Source organism: Anomalospiza imberbis, chromosome 11 (assembly GCF_031753505.1).
Source record: "Anomalospiza imberbis isolate Cuckoo-Finch-1a 21T00152 chromosome 11, ASM3175350v1, whole genome shotgun sequence".
Lineage (NCBI taxonomy): Eukaryota > Metazoa > Chordata > Aves > Passeriformes > Viduidae > Anomalospiza > Anomalospiza imberbis.
In genome coordinates, this window is record NC_089691.1 from 21250676 (window position 1) to 21273143 (window position 22468).

Here is a 22468-nt window from a genome sequence, read left to right on the forward strand (position 1 = left end):
TACATCATTAGAGCTGTTTCTTTTCCAGGAATATACAGTGCCTTCATTGTTTATACAGCTTAATTGTAAAGAAAGAAATGCATAAAAAAAACAAATGATGTTCTGTGCTGGTAGCAAAGAATATGAAAGTGTCCAATTAAACAACCATTCCCTATGACTTGTGTAATAGCAACATCTGTTATCTTAATTAAACAAGTTTCTGTATGAAAAACGCTTTGGTGCACTTTGTTGGAGCAGAATCTGACCCAGATACTCCAGGCACGCTCACGATCCTCGTGGAAATCCTCCCAGTTGGTGCCATTATCTCGCAGTGCTGACAAGCTCTGTGATGTGTGAGCTTGCACACGCACAGCCACAGCGCTTACAGCAGGAACATTGTTCTTTTTTGTAGCTGCAAGCCAACAAAAGCCCAGGAAGGCAGCACATGGTGCCATTTTCCCAGCCAGTTCAGCCACGGAAGCGTTTGGAAGTGTAAGGAGTGCCTGGCAAACTCAGTCCTTGTCAAACAATGCTGGGGACAGAGAACTGCACTCCCACACAGCTGCTGTGATTCGTTACCCAAACTGCCTTGTCTGCCCCAAGATTTCAGTAATCTGGTCCAGATTTTCCCAGGTATTTCACTGTTGTCTCCACCACAGCCCGGAGTCAGGACAGTCTAGGAGGATAATTCGGTTTGCAAAGTCGTGAATCCCAGAATGGTTTGGTTTGGAAAAGACCTTAAAACACATCCTGGTGTGGATGCCGTGGGCAGGGACACCTTTCACTATCCCAGGGTGCTCCAAGCCCCATCCAACCTGGCCTTGGACATTTCCAGGGATGTGGCAGCCACAACTGGTGTCCTGAACAGAAGGTGAGGGCTTGAGACTGGGAGGGAGCAGCGGAATGGGACAGAGCTCGGGGCTGTTCCCCCTTCCCTCAGTGAAAACCCAGCCAGAGCTCCCCAAAATCCCAGCCTCCTCGGAAGGAAGGACAGCAGGCAGCTGGAGCTGGGGAGCCTCTTGGATATGTTAATTCACAGCTGTGCCTCCAGGCTCATTAATTTGGCAGGGAACGTTAATTTGTTGGTAAAGAAGAACATCATCCAGCGCCGGCGCTGCAGCTGCTTTGGAGAGGAGCTGAGGGGACACCGAGCTGCTCCCTCCTGTCCTCGGTCCCCTGGCTGGCACGGAGCCATTGGGAACCACCAGGTAAAGCTGAGGCAGTGAATCCCTTCTCCAGGAGCTGGCTGGAGTGATTCTGGCCAAGGAAAAGCAGAAAGCTCTCATCTGATTTTTTTTTTTCTTTTTTTTTTTTTTTTTTTTTTGCTGTCCTCTGCACTTCAAAGCTGGCCAGTAAGTCTTGTCTCCCTGAAAGAGTCCAGCCATGGTTTTCTCCAGAGTTCACATCTTCACATCCTCAGGACCTCCTCACAAAGGTTGTCCAGTTATGGACCCCCTCCTACAGATATTATTTTATAACAGGAATTTTAAAATATCCATGTTGATGCTGCATCATTTTGAGGGGGAAAAATGGTAACATTCAACAAGAAAAGCTTCTCCCCCATTCTCCCAGCATGTCTTGAGTACAAAAAAGTTGTATAAATTCCACATTTATATTTGTTGCCTCAAACTTCCTAATTAGTGCTTAATTACTTTAAACAGCCAGAAAGAAAATGGCAAGAGGACAGACAGCACATCTTTCCCAGGCTGGTGCCAGGGTACAAACCATGGTGATATTTTTATCCTGATTACTTGAGAGATGAATTGCCAGCAGTGTCTTTTGGACACACAGCCTAGTGACACTTCAGCAGAAAAGAAAACCTCTAAGGATGCTTCCCATCATTGCTTCGCATTAATTGTGTTGACTCTTTGTATTTCTTTTTTTACATAAAGCACCTGTGCAATTTCTTGAAGGCAGACAGGTAACCAAACCATCAATAACTTGTCGGGTTTTCATTACATCCTGCCTGGGCAAAATGAAAAATGACACCCTGCAAATGGCTTTCTGAAGTTTGAATCGACAGCGCAGCATTCATCTCACTTTGCAAAGACTGTGGCACGAGATGGCTCTACTTCCTTGCAACATCTGAAAGAACTGACTTGTCCACTTATTTTAATCAATTTTCTGCAGAAAGAGAATAAAATGAACCAGGAAGCCCATGGATTTGGTGGTCAGAAGCCCTGGAAAGTCGTTGTCCTTAATGGCCTCCTGTTCATAAGCTGTTTGCCAGCAGGAGCAGGTTTCAGCTCTGTGTTGATCTGGAAGTGTCCAAGGCCAGGCTGGATTGGGATTTGGAGCAACCTGGTCTATGGAAGGTGTCCCTGCCCACAGGAGGTGGGACTGGATGAGCTTTAAGGTCCCTCCCACCCCAACCCATCCTGTGATTCTGTGATCACACCATGTTTTAGCACTGAAAGGGCTGTCCAGCCCAGGGCAGTGCTGGAGTCCCCATCCCTGGAGGATTAAAAAGATGTGGCACTTGGGGACAGGGGCCAGTGGTGGCCTTGGCAGTGCCAGGTTAACAGTTGGAGTCAATGTTCTTCAAGGGCATTACCTAAAAATGATTTTGATGATTCTATAAATGTTTCCAGCTAAAGGTTACCTGAGGAGGATTAGAGACTTGTGTAGAATCCAGGTTTGGTGCTGGTTTATTTTGTATGCATCAGTAATTAGGCTGATCCCTAAAATTTCCATTTCATCCATCTGCTCCCGTAGAAGCAGGAAATGATTTCCTGTTTCCAGCCACAAACTGTTGCCGAATGCTCTGACAAGTGCAGTCCCAGCCTGTGCCAAATTTCAGCTGGCAGTCCTGGAATGAGCCTCTCCCTCATGCCGTGGCACAGCCTCCTGTAACATCAGCAATCTGTTCCCGTTTCCCCAGCAGATTACTTGCAGCGTGGTGGTGTTGTAGTGCTCCGTGAAACACGTGTAGGACACCACTGCTGCCTGTGCTGCTGCTGGAGCTGGTTCAGAACCGTGCCGGGCCGAACCTGCAGGGCTGCTGTGCCCCAAGGGCTCAAGAGAAGTCAAAGGGCTTTCACTTGATGCTTGTGTGTTAATTTTAAAAGCACAGCTCAGCTTGCAGAGGTGGAGAGGGTGAAGGATCCAGAGCTCTGTCCCAGAGGCATCTGACCTCCAGAGCACACTGAGATGTGTCCTGTTAAAAGCAGGATGAAGATATCCTTAAGAGAAATGTGTCACAGGGGGCCAAGAAAAATCATCAGGCTTTCACCTCGGTGTTTGTGTATTAATTTTAAAAGCAGAGCTCTGCTTGCAGAGGTGGAGAGGGTGAAGGATCCAGAGCCCTGTCCCAGAGGCATCTGACCTGTGGAGTGCAGCCAGATGCATCCCGTGTTGACATCCTTAAAAGCAGGATGAAGATATCCTTAAGAGAAACCTGTCACAAGGGGTCAAGAGAAATCATCAGGCTTTCACCTTGGTGCTTGTGGATTAATTTTAGAAGCAGAGCTCTGCTTGCAGAGGTAGAGGGGGTGAAGGATCCAGAGCTCTGTCCCTGAGGCATCTGACCTCTGGATCACAGCCAGACGCGTCCCGTGTTGACACCCTTAAAAGAAATGTGTCACTTGCTGCTGTTCCTGCTTGAGGTCTCTCATGGTTTTATGATTATTAAATTCATCTCTGGGTGCTGAAATTGTTCCTCCCTCTGTGTAAAGCTGCTCCAGGAAGGAGCCGGTCCCTCCCCACAGTGCCACCATCGAGGGGAGCAGGATGGAGTTTGCTCTGTCGTGGTGAGCACGCCCTGCAGCCACTGCTTCCCAAAGAAATGCCTGGCATCAGCCTCCTAAATGCACTTTGGAATTGATGTGTAGCTTCCTGCTTGTCCTCCAGCTGAAGAAAGCAGCAATAATGATTTTCGTATGTCTGTAGCATTTCAAAGGAAAAACTTATTATCAGATGTTTCTTCTCTTGGGTGTTTTTATGGTGAAGAGCAAGCAGGCAATGATTTTACAGTTAGGGCCACACGCTGAGATGCACTTTTAGAATCCGAGGAAATCATTACATGTTGAAAGGGGAAGAAGGATTCCTAATGAACATTTCAGACTTGGTGATATTTTTGATGGCTATTCAAACATCATTTTGAAGTGATGTAAATGTGTCCTTGGATCTCACAAACCTGTTAATGTCCATTACAAGCTGAGTGTGTAATTTCTCTTTGTACTTTGGGCATTTTTTGTTGGAACCAGAGGGAAAGATGTGTTATCTTTGAAAGGCTGTGCCTTTGGGCTTGAATTCGGGTGGTATCAGCTGGAACAAATAAGCTGAGAATGCATTTGCTGCCTCTGCTCTGATCTCGCGAACGCTCCCAGAAACGCTTTGTGTCAGCAGCTGATGCACTGAAAATCTTGCGTGGATCTGTTTTTCTCATAAGAGAATAATTTTTATGAGCTCCAGTGGAGTTCCCTTTGACTGTTATGCTCTACAAACCTCCACAGTGTTTGCTGTAGGTAGAGAGTGGTGGCTTGTCCTTTTCAGGAAGGCGTTGTTGGCGTGGGTGGCTGGATGCTGCACTCCAAACACGATTCCTTGGATTTCCACTGTCCCTCTCCATGGACTAGAAGTCTTTTCATTCCCATGCCTTGGGCTATAGCCAGTGCCCTGGAAGAATGAGCACAGCAAATATTTCACTGAACATTAGGCAGAGTGAAAGCAGGGGTGGCTTTGCAGCCCCTGCTGCTGCCCAGACAGGATTTTCCTCGCTTGCAAGCGCAGGAGGACGCGTGTGGAGAGCTGTGTCTCTGCTGGCTAATTGTGCAGAAAGGGAGGCTTCAGCTTCTCATGAGTGCTTTTCAGTGTGCTTTGCCCCTCCACTGCCACCAGAAGAACTGGTCCATGTCCTGAGCCTTTTGTTTGGAGTGTGGAGCATGCCTGTCCCTCACGGTGCCATCACAGCGTTCGTGGTTTAGCAGTCAGCTTTGTCTGCAAAATAAGCTGCCAGCTGGAGGGGCTGTGTCAAAAGGGCCATTTCCCTGGGGGATGGTCTTCATTTCCCGCCGAAATCAATGGAAAATTGGCTCTTTGCACCATCAGACCCTTCTGGACTTGCAGAATCTTGAATCTTCCCATATCAAATTGTCACTGCCTCACATCTCAGGAATGAAAGCTGTTGTAAAAACAAAGCTTTCCTTTGCTTTACTCAAATCTGCTTGCTCAAATATTTATTTTGATGGCATGGGCTTTCTGACTGTATTATTTTAATTTTGTGCGTAGTAAAAAAAAAAAGTGCTTGGAGAGAGAAGGCAAAAAATGTTTCTATTATTTGAAATTCTCCACAGCCCCCTCACTCCCTTCGGGATCCCTCACAGTTCTTGTGTTTGGTTTTCATTTGTTTCCTCCCGTTACCAGCATCCCTTAAGAAAGATATTTTCCAGAGAACTGTTCTTCTTAGATAACCTAGGGATATTTTTGTATTTGAATTATAACTCCAGGCATCTCTGAACAATCTACATTAAGCCTCTAATAGCTATAAATGCTCCCTTCCTTTCCTGCTGCCTCCCTGCTCCATCAGGATGAGGTTCTGTCACTTCAGACTTGTCTTAAAAATGTACAGACCAAAGGGAAGATGATGACAAACCACAGCTTTTGTGTTTACAGATATTAATAATGGCTGGATGCAGCATTATTGCTTTGGACTGCTCCGTCATTGCAGATAAACAATTGGTGGAAAAAGAAAATTGTGGGCAAACGTAGGATTCCAGCTCCATGGCTGGTTTAAGCTGATGCTGAATTCAGCAGTGGTGTGCTGTTGGATATTTCCAAAGAGGCCACTACTATAATATCAAAACTGGTTATCTGTGCAAAAGATGTTCTATTTTTTCTTTCTCTTTAGAATATTGTTTACAGGTTTTCATGATGAATCAGTACTAAAAGAGGGAGAGTGACAGACAGTGGCAGGACAAGGGAGAATGGCTTCCCACATTGGGAAGTGGGAGATGTTCTACCGAACTCGATGCAACAGGATTTTACCTCAGTCTATTTAGAGCAAATATAGTTCTTACCTGAAAATTAATTATAGGGGGGCTGCTGTTAAGAGGCCTGTCAGTTGTCATGGATAAGGCAGGAGTTATCTACTGCTGCCTTCACTGAAAGAGAGACGTGCACTAAATTAAATGGGCTTTGACGGAGGCTCTAAATTATCTCAGGCTCTTCTGTGAAAAGACAGGTCCTTACAGGCAAATAAACACTGGAGCAGCTCTGGGGGTTGGGTGAGGCACAGCTAGCAGGGCAAGAAGGCGCAGGTGTGCAGGAGGCTGCATGCACAGCAGGAGAGCCCACTCAGTTGGGAGTTTAGATGGAAATCAAATGGAAAACTCGTGGTGCTCCAGCACATGGGATCATCCTGCCTTTCCCATGGATTTACCCTGACAGCTGTAGAACAAACCCAACTTGTCTCCTCCTTGCTCAGGTTGTTGTTCTGAGCCCTCAGGCTGTGCTGATGTCCCACCCTGCTGGTGGTGTGGACACCATAACTTTTTCTCCCAGTTCAGAAACATCTGGAGAGCCAGGATGAGGATGAAGCCCAGCCTGGAAAGCCCTGCCTGCTTAGGGGGATGCTGAGGGTTTGGGCTGGCGTTGGTGAAGGGTGGCAAGTCCCAGTGACATGACTGGGTGCTGGGTGGGGTTTAGGGTCAGGGCTCTCTCCCCCTGTGCACCATCAGAGCTGTGAGCCCCAGGAGCCTGGCTTTGACCTCGGGGTGTTTTAATGGAGATGAAGGTAGGGAACAGAAAGTTCTGACCTGGCTGTCAGTTCTTTATGCAACACAAAGGTTGGAGTCACACCTGGGGACAACATCCCAGGGCCACAAGAGTTATTATCTGTGGACTATACCCTGAACCAGCCCATTCTTCAAGTGATAAGCAGGTACTCCTGAGCTTTGTCCCTGATTTTGGGTGGGCTGTGCTCTGAGCAGTAAAACCTGTGAATTTTTTTGGTAAAATTTTTTTTGGTAAAATTTTTTTACCAAAAATAGCCTAATGGCCAGTACCACATCCATGAGATCATTTTAATAACCCCCGTTGCATGGCAAGCATTATTTAAGAGGTGATGAACAGCGACAAAGATGTCTGATAGAAATAGAAATAATTTGATAAATAATGCAATTGCCGGGAGTTGTGGCATGAGGCAAAGTTGCTGTTAGGCTAAAAATCGCTCTAGATATTCCTGCCAAGGAACTCTGGGAAAAGAGGGAACAAATACACTGCTGAGACTGCAGTCAGGGCTGCCTGGTGCTTCTGCTTTCTTCTCTGCTTCCAGCCCCCCAGCCCAGGCACGGCAGCAAGGATAACAATAGGCCATTCATCATGTCAGCTGAAATACACTGTTTTTCACAGGTACATTTAACCTAAATCCTCTCTCAGAAGACGGATTATCTCTCAGAAGAACTCTGGCACCAGTGTCTCTTTTCAATAGCCACGTCACCACTGCCACAAAGGCTGTACACGAAGGGATCAATGGTAGTTTTATCTGAAATTGCACTCAGTGTGTGTTTCTTCCAGCTGACATTCATTTAAATGCTTGCTCTAAGACATCTTTTCTCCCTGTAATAGAAAAAGGATCGGACATCCTAAGCATTGTTTCGCGGGGGAAAAAGTATTTAAAATATTCACTTGGCTAAGCATGAAATATTTCAGCTACATGTGCTTAATCAAGAGTGAAAGCAAGGGTAGTTATGCTTGTATTTCATAAATTAAAATGCTAAAAATGATTAGATAAGAAAACAAAATACCTTATTCCATTGCAGCAGTGCTAATGGAAGTATTCAAGGGGGGGTGGGGAAAAAAGCAAAAAGTCACTTTTTCATTCTGAGCACTTTTGCTGGGAGGAAGCACGGAGCTGTGATCTGCAGCGCCGGGGTTGTGCCGCGTCCCTCGGGAAGGGGACGCATGCCCGGGCTGCCATATGCACTGCATTTGTACTCCATTCATATTCCGTCCATATCCCACGTGTTTCCACCTGCTGAACAGAAAAATAGAGGGCAAGCTGTGAGGAATACATTGAGGGATACCTGCCGTGCCACCTGGCTGTGCAGCTCTCCGGCGGTGCCGTGGGGCTGGGGAACCGTTCCCGCTGGGAAGGTCGGGCCTGGCCCTGCTCCTCACCCTGCACAGCTGCAGGTGAGCTCCAAGCACCCCTGGCTCTGCAGTGCTGCTGCTTTGCTCCTGGGGCCACAGGGGTTTTCTTAATTAAACCCCAGAGCAAGATGTTCTGGGGGATGCTCTAAGTCTGGGATTTTAAGGTCTGCTTTCTGTCAAAGCTGAGCAGCAGGCACATTTTGGGAGATGCAGGTGAAGCAGCCAAGCACCCAGAGGTGAGATTTCCATGGAGGTGCTTGCTGACACTCAAGTTTATGATGTGCTCCAGGACTTGGGCAGATTTCCTGACTTCTTCTCTCCTTTCTATTCCAAGTAAGGGCTTGATCTCATTTTCACAAAATCGGTGATAAAACTCTTCCCGAGCTCGACAGGACAATTTCTATCTCTAAATGCATACGTTACTGCCTGAGGAATATTTATCTGCTCCTGGGAATGCTGCCCAGCAGTGGGGAGTGCTGCAGTGGGCTCCATGAATCACACCTGGGGTGGAGGGAACACTCTTGCTGCTGGGGATTTACAGGTCTGGCAGGGGGATCATGAGCTGGGAATAAGCACCAACAGATCAGAGCCCAGGGATTCTGCACTGCTCTTCCTCCTGACACTGCTCCAGGTGTGCCTGAGCTCTCCCATCCATCTCCAGCTGCTCCTGGAGACTCGGGGCTGCACTGAGCCAGGGGGCTGTGACCCTCTGGGATGGATATCCCAGCCAGTCCTGCCCCCTGGCACTGGGAGCCTTCCCCTTGTCCCCTTGTGCCTGTCCTTGTCACAGGAGCTGCCCTGGGAGCTCTGTGCCTGTCGGCTCCTTTAGGGTGCTGCAAAGTGTCCAGTGATCTCTCCCATTTGCTGCTGCAGTGCCAAAATGGAAATGGCTGAGGAAGGCTGGAGAGGGATGTTTGCAGCATTTCTAAAGGTTCTTTGTCCCCAGAAGAGTTTGGATCAAAACACTGACACGGTCAGCTCTTGCTGCAGTAGAACTCAATGCTTCAGTTTAGGAAACAAGCAATGCTTTTATCTCCTAATCTCAGACTTGTCTTTGCTCTCTGTGGACCTGAAATCTCCAGCTGACAGCACAGACCCCTAGATTCTCTCTTAAAATGCTGTGTTTAAGATAGATGACCTTTCTTCCTATAAGGATGCTAAACTATCCTAAATTGTCTTTTTTTTTTCCAGATGGATATTTTTATCTTTGATTTTTCTCTGATTAGGAGTGACATTAGCAGCAGAACAGTTCATTAACCTGCGCAAGAAGAGATTTATATTTTTATTCATTGTAACCACTGCTGTTAGTAGAGTCAGGGAACCCAGAACATTTAATAGCAAGTCAGTAGCTCCTTTTTGGAGTTTGTAGTGGTTTGAAGAGGTGCAGCAGCCAACACTTTGTTTGATGTGTGTGTTTATGGGAAATGTGGTTTGTTTTTATGTCTTCCCAGGCATCTGGTTAGGAAACATTTTGAGGGTGTATTTCAGAGGAGAGAGCACAATGAGCAGTGCTTTGTTCACTTTGAACTTTGTGTCTTGGAAGAACTTTTTCACCCAAACTGCTACAAGTTGTGGCTGAAGGGTTGTTTTCTTTCAAGCCAATTAGGAGTTTGAGAACCTCAGTGGCCTGAAATGAGCTCTCAACCCGTTTAATGCGGATATGTCTGCAAAGAAAATTAGGGAATTAGCAATATCAGTGAGAGGCCTTCCTCCTTTTTCAACTAACTGTAACAAATTTCCAAGTGTTCAAATAATTATTTGTTAACTTTTGGCACATTGGATTCCGATTAGAGGACAAAACATTCACTGTAGAAAAGCAGCTTCAGCAAAAAGAGCCACATAACCATAAGGCCTCCTAATTAATGAGTCACAGGGAGGTTTCAATGGTCTGATTTATTTGGAAAAATTCAGTTAACTTGTGCAGTTATCTGTCACTTCTAATGCTGCTGGTTTCCAGGAGTGTGGAGGGAGTTACTGAGAGAGCAGATGAGAATTAAACATTCCTGGGGGCTCTCTGGGGAAGGGCTTTGGAGAACTCAGGGCAGGTCCCCCCGAGCTCTTTGCAAACCTTCCTGGGGTTAAAGGATGTCCTTGGGCTCAGGCTGTAAAGCCTGGGAGCACGGTCTCAGCTTAGGAAGGGAAGGAAATAAAGACAGCACAGGCTCCCTGAGATGTGCCAGAGCTGGATTGTCTGTCCTGATCCCAAGGTGTCCCCAGGGCTTTCCAGTCCTCGTCAACTAAAAACCAGTCTGACACTGGGCATAAAGACAACTGAGAAGGAAACCAATAGCAGGAGAAAGACAGAGACAGAAAAGGCATTAGAATTTGAAATTAAATCCAGCCTCATCAACAGACACAATTAAAATGATCCATGGAAGAGATTAGCCAGTAAATAGCTTTCAGCCATATGGCTGAAAATAAAGCGTAAATAACTAAAAATAAAACCTCAACTGTACAGAAATAATCAAAAACCCCACTTTTTCTGCATTTCCTGGGGTGGCAAAAGTGTGGAGGGAGGGAGGGGAGGAGAGCAGAGCCTGGTGGGGCAGTGCTGGAGCGCCGTGGTCCTCCTTGAGCTGGAGCACAACGCTTGTTGAGCTTGTCCTGGTGTACATTGACTGGAATTTTAATGTATGCCAAGGGCACCTTCAGTGTTCAGAAAGGCCCCATTGTTCCTGAAGATCTGGAATTGATAAGAGCAGCAAATAATTCCTGGGGAGCTGCTGGTGCTGCCCAGCTCCTGCTGGAGGCCAGCGTGGCCACTCCAGCCCGGGTTTGATGCAGCACGAGCACTGATCTATGCCCACGGAGTGCTGGAGATGAGAGACCCTCTCTCCACTGCTCCCTTCCAATTACTGAGCTGCAGCCACTGCCACAGAAGCAAATCCGTGGCACTGGAGTCCCTCAGAAATAAATGACAGCAGTGAGCGTTACTGACTGCAGCAATTTGGAGACCATGAGCCAGCTGAGAGGCTCCTATTAATGTCACTGCCGCTGATGGGTGGAATATCACCCCTGTCCCTGCTCTCTGCCAGCTGCCCTGTGGCTTTTGGGCTGCTGCAGGGGCAGGTCAGGCAGAGGTGAGCCAGGACAGAGGTGGGTGACTGCTCTCTGAGCATCCTGTGCCATCTTCCTCCTCCTCCTCCTCCTCCTCGCTTGGCACAGCCACTCAAACTGTGCCATGTGTGGAAGCAGGTCTGTGCATGGGGGCTCTGTAGCTCGTGTGTGCCCACCAAGAGCCTGGGGAGTGGCAAAGGGGACCCTCAGCAGCTCCCTGGGCGAGCTGAGGCCTCCTGAGCGTCACTGGACACCTTGCCCAGCCCTGTGGCTGCAGCTGGCAGGAGCCACGGAGCCCCAGGGTGCTTGAGTTTATGCCCTGGCTCAGGCTGGGCCTTTGTTCAGCTGTCCCAGGGCTGTTCCAAGACTCCAGGTGATTCCCTAAAGCCTCCTCATGAGGGAAGTGCCTCCTGAGCCCCCCTGCAGTGGTGCCGCTGCTGTTGCTGAGGTTCTTTCCTCCTGATTTCTCAGTCCACTTGTGCAGAGCTCTGTTGGCATTAAAGATGCAGGAAGGCTTCTTGGTTTTAGTGAAACTGGGAAATAATTGAGCAGGACAAGGCAGGAATTAATACAAGATTCTCCATGCAGCTCTGCAAGTGGATGAAGGTGAGAAAGCAGATTGTGCTGCAGGACGTGATTCTGAGGAGGCAAAAATGTTGTGAAAAGAGGTGATTTTAGCGGGGGAGAAAGGTTTTTCTGGAGTCTCCTTAGGTGATGCCTCCACAGGGCAGAAGTCATTCATGTTCCAATGGGATTTACTGGGCAAAATCAGGTTTTCTATGTTCACCGACTTAGAGCAGAAAAAATAACAACCATAAAAGGAGGCAAAGCTCACTGAGAGAACAGGGGGAACCTGAAGTGCTCTTGTGCTATAGGAGGGGGTGGGGAATCACCCAGGAATTAACATTCCATCCTCACCTGCCTGCTGGCCTCCAGAGACTGCAGAAAACTCCCACTGTTCAGGTGGGGAACGTGCAGGTGAGCAGAGCATGGGAGTGAGACAGGACACTGTAACCCGCAGGCACCAGTGCAGATGAACCCCTGAGTTTACCTGAGCGACACACAGGCAGAGAGGTGGTGCCCTGAGTGAAAATCCATCATCCTGCTGGAAAACCTCGGGAATGAAACACCCTCTCCAGCACATCTGCCCTGCTCCACGCGGCAGCGAGCGCCGGGGCTCGCCGCGGAGCCAGGGCTCCACCGCAGGGGCTGTCATGGAGAGAGGGATGAGGATCAAAAGCACAGGCTGTGGAAAACCTGCACGAGCTGCTGGTGTGTAAATGAAAGCTGCCCTGCAGTAAGGACACGGAGAACTCATGTAAATGATGCATTCAGTATTTGTGAAGCGCGTCCGCAGAGACGCGCGTCAGCTCGGCTCCCCGCGCGGGGCAGGGCTGGCTGCTGCTGCACCATCCACAATTAGTGCACGCTCAAAAGGGTTTTATGGAGGCTTCAGAGAAAGGGAAATAAAGCTCCTGTGTCTGCTGTCTTTGCAGAATCACTGTTTTGGATGACGGGAGCCTGCGGATCGTCAACGTCACCAAGTCGGACGCGGGAAGTTACACCTGCGTGGCCACCAACCACTTTGGGACAGCGAGCAGCACGGGCAGCCTGGTGGTGAAAGGTGACTAAAACCATTCTTACTGTGGCTGCCTGGGCTACAAACTCCCATTTATTTTCATTATTCCTCCTCCAGGGCAGAATTTCAGCTTTTCAGGGATTCCGAGTGTTTTTTCGCGTTCTGTCAAATTTTGTTTTCAATAGTAAAAGCTGTGGTTTGACCAAGATATTTAGAGGAATAATCTGGCAAAGTTATTTAAAGGAATAATTTGATAAACAATGAGGTGAACTGACAAATGTGTTGGATTAATTTTTGCTCTGCTGATGAATAGTCCAGTGTTTGATTAATTACTATAGGCCATGAAATACAGATTATTACCCTTACACTCACTCTCTATCTCCTTCTTATTTGAGGAAAAATCTATATTGGATAGCAAATGAAGAAACATTGATTACGAAGTGATAAATCAATCAAAAAGCTCTAATGCTGTCAGTTTTAATTCTCCCACACATTTGCAGTGATGGATCATACTCAGTTAGAGGCTTGCCTTGTCAGCTGTGTCTGTGGTATATAGAAAATACTTTAAATGTTTCAATGTGGGTTTTAATCCATGTTTTTTATCGCTGGAACATATCCAGAGGTCCCTTCTAACCCCAAGCAGCCTGGGATTTTCTGAACCTTGTAGGGAAGCATGTGGACCCCAACAATTCTCCAAGTTTGGGGTTGTTTTGAGTCCTTTGTGTGGCATTTGCCCACGCTGGTCCCTGAAAACAAGAACAGAGATAAGTGAAGACCAGAGATAGGTCTCTGTATTTAGCAAGCACAACATCTACAACATCTGTAGCAGCTGATTCTCTTTTTTTCCTAATCTGGGTTGTCCTGAGAAGCATCTGCAGCAAACAACCAGGAAAGGGCTGCTCAGGGATAAAAGATTTTATCCACTATCAAAATTATGGAAGGGACCTTAAAGCCCATCCTATCCCACCCCCTGCTATGGCCAGGGACACCTTCCACTATCCCAGAGTGTTCCAAGCCCTTTCCAGCCTGTCCTTGAACACTTCCAGGGATCCAGGGGCATTCCCTGGGCAGCCTGTGATCAGCCTCTGTCTGTCCCAGAGCAAAACTGGGGGGCAAAATGGAAAATCCAGCCCCAGCCCCTTCCCTAGGCTCCCCAGGGATGGCAGCAGGGTGGGGTTCCAGCTGTCCAGCTCCAGCTTGGCCACATCTGGGGCTGGCCTGGTTTTCCATGTGCTGCAAGACCCCAGGGGGAGAATCAGGAGCTGCAGTTCAGGGACAGCTTCTCCCACCAAAAAAAAAAAGCCAGTTGTTGGAAGCAGGAGTGACTGGGTTCTGTTATTCCAGAGGCATGGTTTTGTAGCTCCTGGCTTATCCTTCCTCCCTCCCAGGGCACAAGGAATAACCTGCAACTCGCAGGAAAACTTCGGCATTATTGCACCTGATCTCTGCCTTCCTGTGCTCCACAAATCACTCTTCTTCACACTGAGGTGATAAGGGATTAGTGAGGGCTTTTGTCCCCTCAGTGCTCTGTTTTGACTCCATTCCATTTGCATTAATGGCAGTGACACATGTGCACGAAACAGAGAATAAACTCTTTAGCCCGAGATGTGGATATTAACAGCAAACTGAGAAATGCAATTTCGAAGTCTGGCCCATAAAAAGTATAAAAGAGCAGAAACTATTCTGAACTCCAAATGAACTGTGTAAAATATTGTATTATAGAGTGAAATGCTTGAGTTTCTCTGCCCTAAGTAAAACACATGTGAGTTTGGACAGAAATATGAGTGAATTCCTTATTTTAACTCAGTTTTGTGGTGTACAAAAAGACTAATTTAACAGCTGATGTGGTTTTTGACCTTAAGATATGCCTGCATTCTTTTCTAACTCCTCTTATGTCATTGAGTAAAAAACTGTGAAGGTCAAGACATTTTTTCTAACCTTCCTGTGTTCTTCCATTAATATTGCAGGCTAGCATTTTGTTTTTAATTTCCTTTCTCAGGGAGAGATGCCTACAGTGTCAGAGACAGTGCAGGCAAGGATGGGAGGAGGAGGGGAACGTTACACCAGAAGCAAGGAGCTTAAAGTAACTCCCTGGCAAACAACCAGAGAGAGATGAATAAATATTCATTTTATGCATGAGTAGACAGTTTAAAAAATATCGAATCCTGACAGGTGCCCATAGGGCTGGGTATTAACATTCTGTTGTCAGGCTGGGTGAACCCCAGTGGTTTTCTGAACCAGTGCAGTTGTGCTTTGGGTTTGTTCTGTTGGCTGGTGCTAAATGAGAACCTCTTGGCCTCCAAGACCTGAAATCTTAGAAACTTGCTTGTACAGTTTGACCTTTAAATTAAAAAGCAGGATTGAGTTTGTAAGGCTGGAGAAGCAGCTCCTTCTAAGGCAGTGTTCAGAGCTCTGTAAAACATGGTGTGTGTTTCCATGTATTATAGAAATATTAATTTTCCATCTTGTTCCCTCAATTCTTCCTGTACTTGAGGCTAAATGTTCAATTCTTGCAACACACAGAAAGATTAGAGGCTCTCTGAGTAGCGGGGGATTAAATGACAAACAGAGCGAACAGGCACAGCCTGTACAATATGAGTTTATTTGTATTTAATGCAGCGAGATCACCAGGCTGACACAGGAGCAGGGAACTGACTGCACGGCATTGCAGTAAAAGCTGTGGGTGTGGGAAGCAGCAGGAGAGGCTCCTGTGCTGATATCCCAGCTGCAGCAGCAGTGGCACCCACGTGGGGTGGGTGTGGGGGCAGCATCCCAAACCAGCTGGTGAGGGGATGCAGCTGATCCTGGTGTGCCAGCCCTGCTCCTCTCAGGGGGTGAGAAGGTCCTTGGCATGCAGGACGTGCTCCCAGCAGACACATGAAATGGCTTTTATGTCAGCTGTGATCAGCCTTGCTTTGGGGACACTGGAGGTGAGTGGATCGTGGTCCCAGTGCTGGCACCCATTCCCAAACATCTGCTGAGGGCTCAGCTGGAAATCCATCTCTAGATCTAAAGACACAGATTTAAATACATTTCAACTGAAATTGATCTCTGAATGCTTGGTAGAGTTGGTGCCTGCCTGCTCCCCTTGGGGAGTGCAGCAATTCTGGTCACGTTGGTGCATCCCTGACAAGGGCAGCTTCCAATGGCTTTATTTGCCTCTTTAATTATGATGCACCTTTAACATTTTCCTGCTGCTGTGAGCTCCTCTCATTTGGGCTGTCACGGGAGGGCTCAAGGCAGTAAAAGCAGGAGAAGTTTTGCTGGCTGGAATCTGTAACATTTTAGCAGGAAATAACACAAAGATAATGTCAGGAGGTTATTTTTCCCTCACGCTTGAATAGACTGATAGTCTTGATTTTGTCCAGCACAGTGATTCAAATTATTTCATATAAAATAGCACATTTTTCATTCCCAGCCTATTCCTCTGTGTGAACGTTGAAGTGCTGCATTGCAGTTAAAATTGATTAAATGCTGTAAATTCTGGCCCATTATCGAGTAACTTTTCAGAGACTTCAGATGTTGCTGCCTTTAAACCTGGAATTCTTGCTGTGTTTGTTCCAGTCCTTTGGGACACAGCATTTGCCTTCTGCAGAAAGTGGCAGTGGGATGTCATGGTCCCCTCTTAGTACCCGTGGTTGTCTCTGTTTCAACATCACTTGATCAGAATTGAAACTTCATTGTTTGGAATTTGTGTTGTGCTTGCCTCGTGTCTGTGGGGTTTGTTTTAGGTTTTGGGGGTTTTTAATCAGCAAATTCCAGTAAATGTGAATTCTACCAGCTGTTCTCAGCTCTGTTGAGTTTGAAGTGACTTTGGAGTAACTGGGATATCAATTCCTTGGAGCGGGGCTTTAACTTTTTCCCCAAGAGGAAGAATAAACCACACATTAAGATGCTGAGGGTTTTTTTATTTTAGCACGAACCAAGGGAAAATTACAGCAGCTACTGAAATCTATTGACCTGTTTCAGCACTGTCCACATTCCCAGGAGCCCTCTCCAGACCTCCCTGATTTTTCCCCTTTGCTGCCGCTTTCCTCCTGTGGAAAAGCTGTCCCAGGAAGGTGCTGCAGGCATTTTCCATCCCACCCATCCATATTCTGGGTTTAGTGCTTGCTCATTTTGCAACAGGAGTGGCCCCTGTGTCTCTGAGCTCTGCCTTCTTCCTGCAATGGTTAAGCTCATGCAAATTCTTTATGATTTTCTCCTCATCGTTCAACATAATCTTAAATTCATGTTGGTTATGCCTCAGGCTTTAAAAAAGGGACCTGGTTAAGTGATACCTGCTGTTGAAAGCACAAAATATAATTTAAAAAAGAGAGGCAGGGTTTGAAGGGATAATCCATGAGCAGCACTGGAGGGTTGTCCATTTTCTGGGCTGTTTGTCATTTTCCTGGATAGCACACGAGGTTTGTGTTCAGCTGGTGTCAAAACCAAGATAAAGACTCGACTCTGAAACCATCAAAAGAAGTTTCCTTATTCTTAAATTTTGTTTTAGCATTTGCTGAACACAATTTTTATATGTAGTTCAGCCATGAATGAATATTCCTTATCAGGTCTAATACGTTTTTTAAAAAATTTCTTGGAGGAAAAGTCAATTTAGAGTGTGAACTTGTACTCCAGAATCTCTAAATCAGGAATTTGCAGGCAAAAAAAGCTCAAGAGAGTACCATGGAGCTATGCAGGCTCTGATTTATTCATGAGAACATGTTATGTATGCTCATGTTTAAGAAATAAAACTTATTTCTAAGTTAGGGAAAACCTTTCTTGACTTCTGAGTCACAACCAGCAGCGAAGGCTTGATTTCCACGATTGACAAGGAAAGCCATAATCTTGGCCCGTGAAATTGCAAAGGAAAATATTCCTCTCTAATTGGACTATTTCCACTGACACCAATTATTTCTAGGACACAATTAAAGCTCTTTTGCTGGGTTTAAGTAAAATGATGACCCCGAGCACTGCGGGAAAGGCAGGATTATAAATGAGAGAGATGTGCCTCCAGCACGCCCGCCCCTCCCTCCCTCCCTCCCTCAGCCCTGGCAGCCCCAGTGCTTGAGCTGCACTTTGCTGCATCTCCTTAACTTCTTCTTCCCTGGCTGGGAAATCCTGAAGCAGAGGCTGAGGATGGGGCTGGAATCCAGCAGCTGCCCCAGGGTCCTTGCAGCCTGCAAGAGCTCTTCTCCACACGGCACTTGGAACACGAGGTTTAGTCAAGGGTTTTAGACTTTAAGGCAACTTCCCTGTTCATTGCAGCTGCCAGGCAGCCAGGGCTGCTGTGTGGTGCTGACCCCACGCCCCTGTGCAGCTGTGAGGGGCTCAGGTTGAGTTTCAGCACTGGCAGGTGCATCTTCCCCCCAGCTTGTTACACCTAGGGCTGGTAACGTCTGGTTTTCCTCCCAGCCCTGTTCAGGTGAGGACCTGAGGTCATCAGAACAATCAGGTCAGCCCCAGGGCACCCCAAGGAAGATGAAATTGTGAATCCTGTCGGCACCGCTGTTTTTCTGACAGTTAACTGAAGCAAAAAGGTTGTGATTGTTCTGAGGTGACAGAAGTGGCAAAATGAGAAGCAGATGCTTTGTGTGCTGCTGAGCTTTCCCCAAAGCCTCCCCTTCCTGGGCTGCTCAGAGGCAAGTTTGGCTCCTGATTTTCTGAATGTGAACTTGTCAAACACAACTGATCCCTGCTCTGTGACAGGGACAGGACCCAGGGAATGGCTGGAGCTGTGTCTGGGAGGTTTAGGTTGGATTTTAGGGAAAGGTTCTTCCCCCAGTGGGTGCTGGCACTGCCCAGGCTCCCCAGGGAATGGGCACAGAGGCTGCCAGAGGTCCAGGAGGGTTTGGAAAACCCTCCCAGGGATGCCCATGGTGGGATTAGGGGTGTCTGTGCAGGGACAGGACCCTGTGGGTCCCTTCAGCTCAGGGTGTTCCATGGTTCTGTGATTCCACACCTGCTGTGATCTGTGAGCAGGGAAGGGTCGGTGACACCCTGAGGATGATGATGATGCTGATGCTGAGAGTCAGAGTGAGCAGCCATGGTCCCTTTGGGCACATGTCCTACCACAGCTTTGTGGCCAAACATTGGAGCAGGACCGGAATCACAGAACTGTGAATGAACAGCACAGCGAGAGCTCTCAGTTTCGTACTGGGGAAAGAAAATCCCAGTCAGCTGCTAAGGACAAACCAGTGAGTGGCAGAGAGAGAGATGTAAATGAAATCAAATCCAATAATAAAATCAAACACCAGTGGGTTGCTCTCAGGGCTGCCTGAATGAAGTCAGTTCAGAGTTTCTTTTTCTCTTGTAAGCACTTACTCCTCATAACAAATAAAACTTGTAAACATAACACAAGTGTTAAGCTTCATTAAATTTGCAGCAGACAATTAATTTTTTTTTTCAGGCAATTCAGAGGTTCTTCTGTAGTACTGATTTACTTTAATTGAACATATTACCACAAGCAGACAATAAGAAATATATTGAAGATATCCATCTGGCTCACACTGCAAACCTCGTGTGTCGTTTGCTGGGGCTGTCACAGCCCTTACTAATTGCCTCATTTTGGCTCTTTCACAATCAGTGTGATTTAGCCATTAACATGATAGAAGTCATCTTGGTGAAGAGCTTGATATTAAAAAGCATAGATCTCCTGCCTTGCTCTGGTGCCAGTTGTGGACTAATCTCCAGCCTTATTGGAGTGATATTTTTCAAAGCAGAAATTCAAATGGATCGACTCCCACGGAGCAGCTTCTCCAGGTACTGTGAGCTTGGGATGGAGGGGGTGCAGCTCTTTGAAAAGTTCCCTCTGGATTTGGGAAATGCCTCTCACCACCTTCTCCTTCCTCCTCACTGTCCCTCCAAGCCCCAGCCAGACTTCAGGCACATCAAGGCTCTTAAAAGTGATAATTGCTCAGGTAAATAATGGAATCAACACTGCAGCAAGTGCTGGTGCTTATGGATACACCTGATTCAGCACATAAAGTGGAAAAAAACTGTATTTTTAGAGAAGTTCAACCATTGTGTCTGAATAACCTGTAGAGGGAAAAAAACCCCAGTATTTTTGTTCTGTATTTTTACCTTAAACCCACAATGTATTGCAGGGTCAGCATTATTGCAACCTCTCCCACCACAGGAAAAAAAAAAAAGGTAAGAATAATGCCTTTAAATGCTCAGTACTTTTGTTTTAGGAATTTTCCTGACCTCTCCCCTAAAAGCAGGCGGTTCAGGAGTTCTCCATCATCAATAAGAGACTGGGCTGCTTGGCTCATCACTGAAGATCAGATCCATACATCAGCTGGGAGAGGAGACGACCTCTGGGTTAAACACAGACTCTTAATGAGACAAAAGCAGGTTAATTAACAGTTTTCATCAACTCGCTTCAATTTATTTTAACACGCTGCATTTCAGAAAGGTTAAAATATTTGTCAGTTTCTGAATACAAATGAAAGCCCAGTGTGGCTAAAACAATGCCATAGATCACATTTAAATCCGAGTAAATGCAGTGTGTGTGAGTGAGTTTATGTGTGTGATTGGACATAAATCATAATTAACAAATTATTTTGCAGTGAGGCCCTGGCACAGGGTGCCCAGAGAAGCTGAGGAAGCTCCATCCCTGGAAGTGGATTGATTTTGCCAGAATTTACATTTCACTTTTTTTTTTTTTGACAAAATTTACAGTATTTAATACATTTTAACAGTATTTCAGCACTTCAACGTTCACACAGAGGAATAGGCTGGGAATGAAAACTGTGCTATTTTATAAGAAATAATTTGAACCACTGTGCTGGACAAAATCAAGACCAAGGCCAGGTTGGAGAGGGCTGGGAGCAAAGTGGGACAGTGGAAGGTGATCCCTTCCAACTCAGGCTATTCTCTCTTATTCCCAGCCCTGGTCTTTGAGACATCAGGGCCGTATCCGAGCTCCTGCAGCTTTGTGTGCCTCTGCAGGGGAGTCACCAGGAATTTCAGGCAGTGGAAGGTCTGTCTCCTTGAGCTTTAGTTCCGTGGAGCTCCTCTGGTTGGCAGAAAATGGAAGGTGACAGTTGCACGTAAGATTTTAAGCTGTGCTTAGCGTTACAGGGGATGCAGTCCCATGTCCCCTCCTGGCTTCTGAGCCTGCACCGTGCTCTAAGGGATGAATTTGGTCTTTATCCCTGAGGAGGGCACAGAGAGCCTGTCTGTCCTTCTTCCAAAGCATGCAGCGGGATGAAGTGCCAGGCAGGAGTTCCGTGGGAACCCCGCAAGGCCTGGGTGAATTAGGGTGACACTCGAAGGGAAAGCAGTGAAACACAAAGCGGAGGTCGCTGCGGTGCTGCAGTGGCACTGGGGGAAGGTGTCCCCAGAGCCACTTCTCCCCAGCTGTCAGGAATGCAGTGTGACTGGGATGGGGGAGATGATGACCTGAACGTGACTGGAGATCTCTGCTGCAGGCGGGGATGAAGGAAGCAGTGTGGGAGAATAAAGAAAGGGAACTTGATCCCCTTGAAATCAGTGACTCGGAGCAGACTGGCCTGAGGGTGATGTTTTCAACATCAAAGAGACAGAGGAAATGTTTAGAGAGCACATTTTCTGTGGCAGGAGGAGGAGGTGTGAGAGTGTTGCAGGCAAGAATCTGGGACAGGGTTTGGGGAAATCCCAGTCCTGTTGTGCATTTTCTCAGGAGCACTTTCGGAAGCAGCTTAGCAGAGCCAAACACCCGAGGATTTGAGCCGATGGGAGTTGTTCTCCCCGAGCCTGGATTGCCAACAGCTTACCCAGAGTTATCAGATAATTAAAGCCAGGGGGCACCCAGACAAAGCCTGGGACTGGCAGATCTGGGGACATCTGCTGAACAAGAGGGAGGAGGTGCTTCAACATTAGGGACTCCTGCCACCTGAATTTCCTTTTTTTTTAGGCAAGATTATGAGCAATCCCATCAAAGATCACGTGGAGACAGGAGTCTCTTGTCTTATCCCAAAATACCAATGTTCCTGACTCAGCAGCAGGTGGACTCTGAAATACGTGGAATTTCGTCACTGAACTGACTTGCCATGGCTCGGGTTGGTTGTCTCTGTCTCTGTCAGTCACACACACTCTTGGAGTATGAATTTTGCTTTCATTTGAAGTTTTTAAGTGGGCCATGAAGAACGAATCCAATTTGTAGGGTTTAGCACTGTGTTTTCTTCCAGGTTCGTTGTGAATATATGTGAATACAGAGTTTATTTAGGAAATCAGCAGTATTTCAGCAGTGAAAATTTCAGTTCCCATCCTAGGGGCACAGTAAAAAGTCTCTGTAAAAATCCATTAGTCCTGGGAGCTAAACTGAGCAGTTGACAATGAAATCATTCCCTGCAGGGGAGAGCCACGAGTGGAAGTGTCTGGGAGAAAACTCCAGACCATGACTGACCCCAGCACTGAAACCAGGCTGAAAGGAGAGGTGGAGCTCCTGCTCCTCCACTTCCCTGTGTGTGTCTTTGCAGGCTGGATCTTGATCCTGGCCTTGGAATTATTTACATAAGAAAAACTCTTTGCTAATTTGAGGCAAAATGCCACGGAACAAAATGTCAGGGACGCTTTTTAATGATGCTCTGCGGGGAAGGTTTAGTCAGCAGAGGAGGCGCTGAGGATTTTGAGCAAGTTCTAATGAGGAACGGTCTTGGGGGTTGTTATTTTCATTTCACCTGTGCTCCTGCCCCTGACATCAGCACAAGGCAGCAAAGCAGGAGCACAGCCCTCAGAAAGTGAGGTTTGTCTTCTCTGTGTGCCACTAATTAGAATGAGTCACTTCCTTAGGAG

At 47.0% G+C, this 22468-nt stretch overlaps 1 protein-coding gene across 4 annotated transcripts in view; it reads left to right on the forward strand.

The window, feature by feature from the left end:
• LOC137480881 (contactin-4) overlaps positions 1-22468 on the forward strand; it is a 281234-nt gene that overhangs the window by 236721 nt on the left and 22045 nt on the right. For all 4 annotated transcript variants that reach the window (XM_068202332.1, XM_068202331.1, XM_068202333.1 and 1 more), the window contains one exon: positions 12624-12751. In XM_068202332.1, the coding sequence (XP_068058433.1) occupies positions 12624-12751 (128 nt within the window). The remainder of the gene's footprint in view (positions 1-12623; positions 12752-22468) is intronic.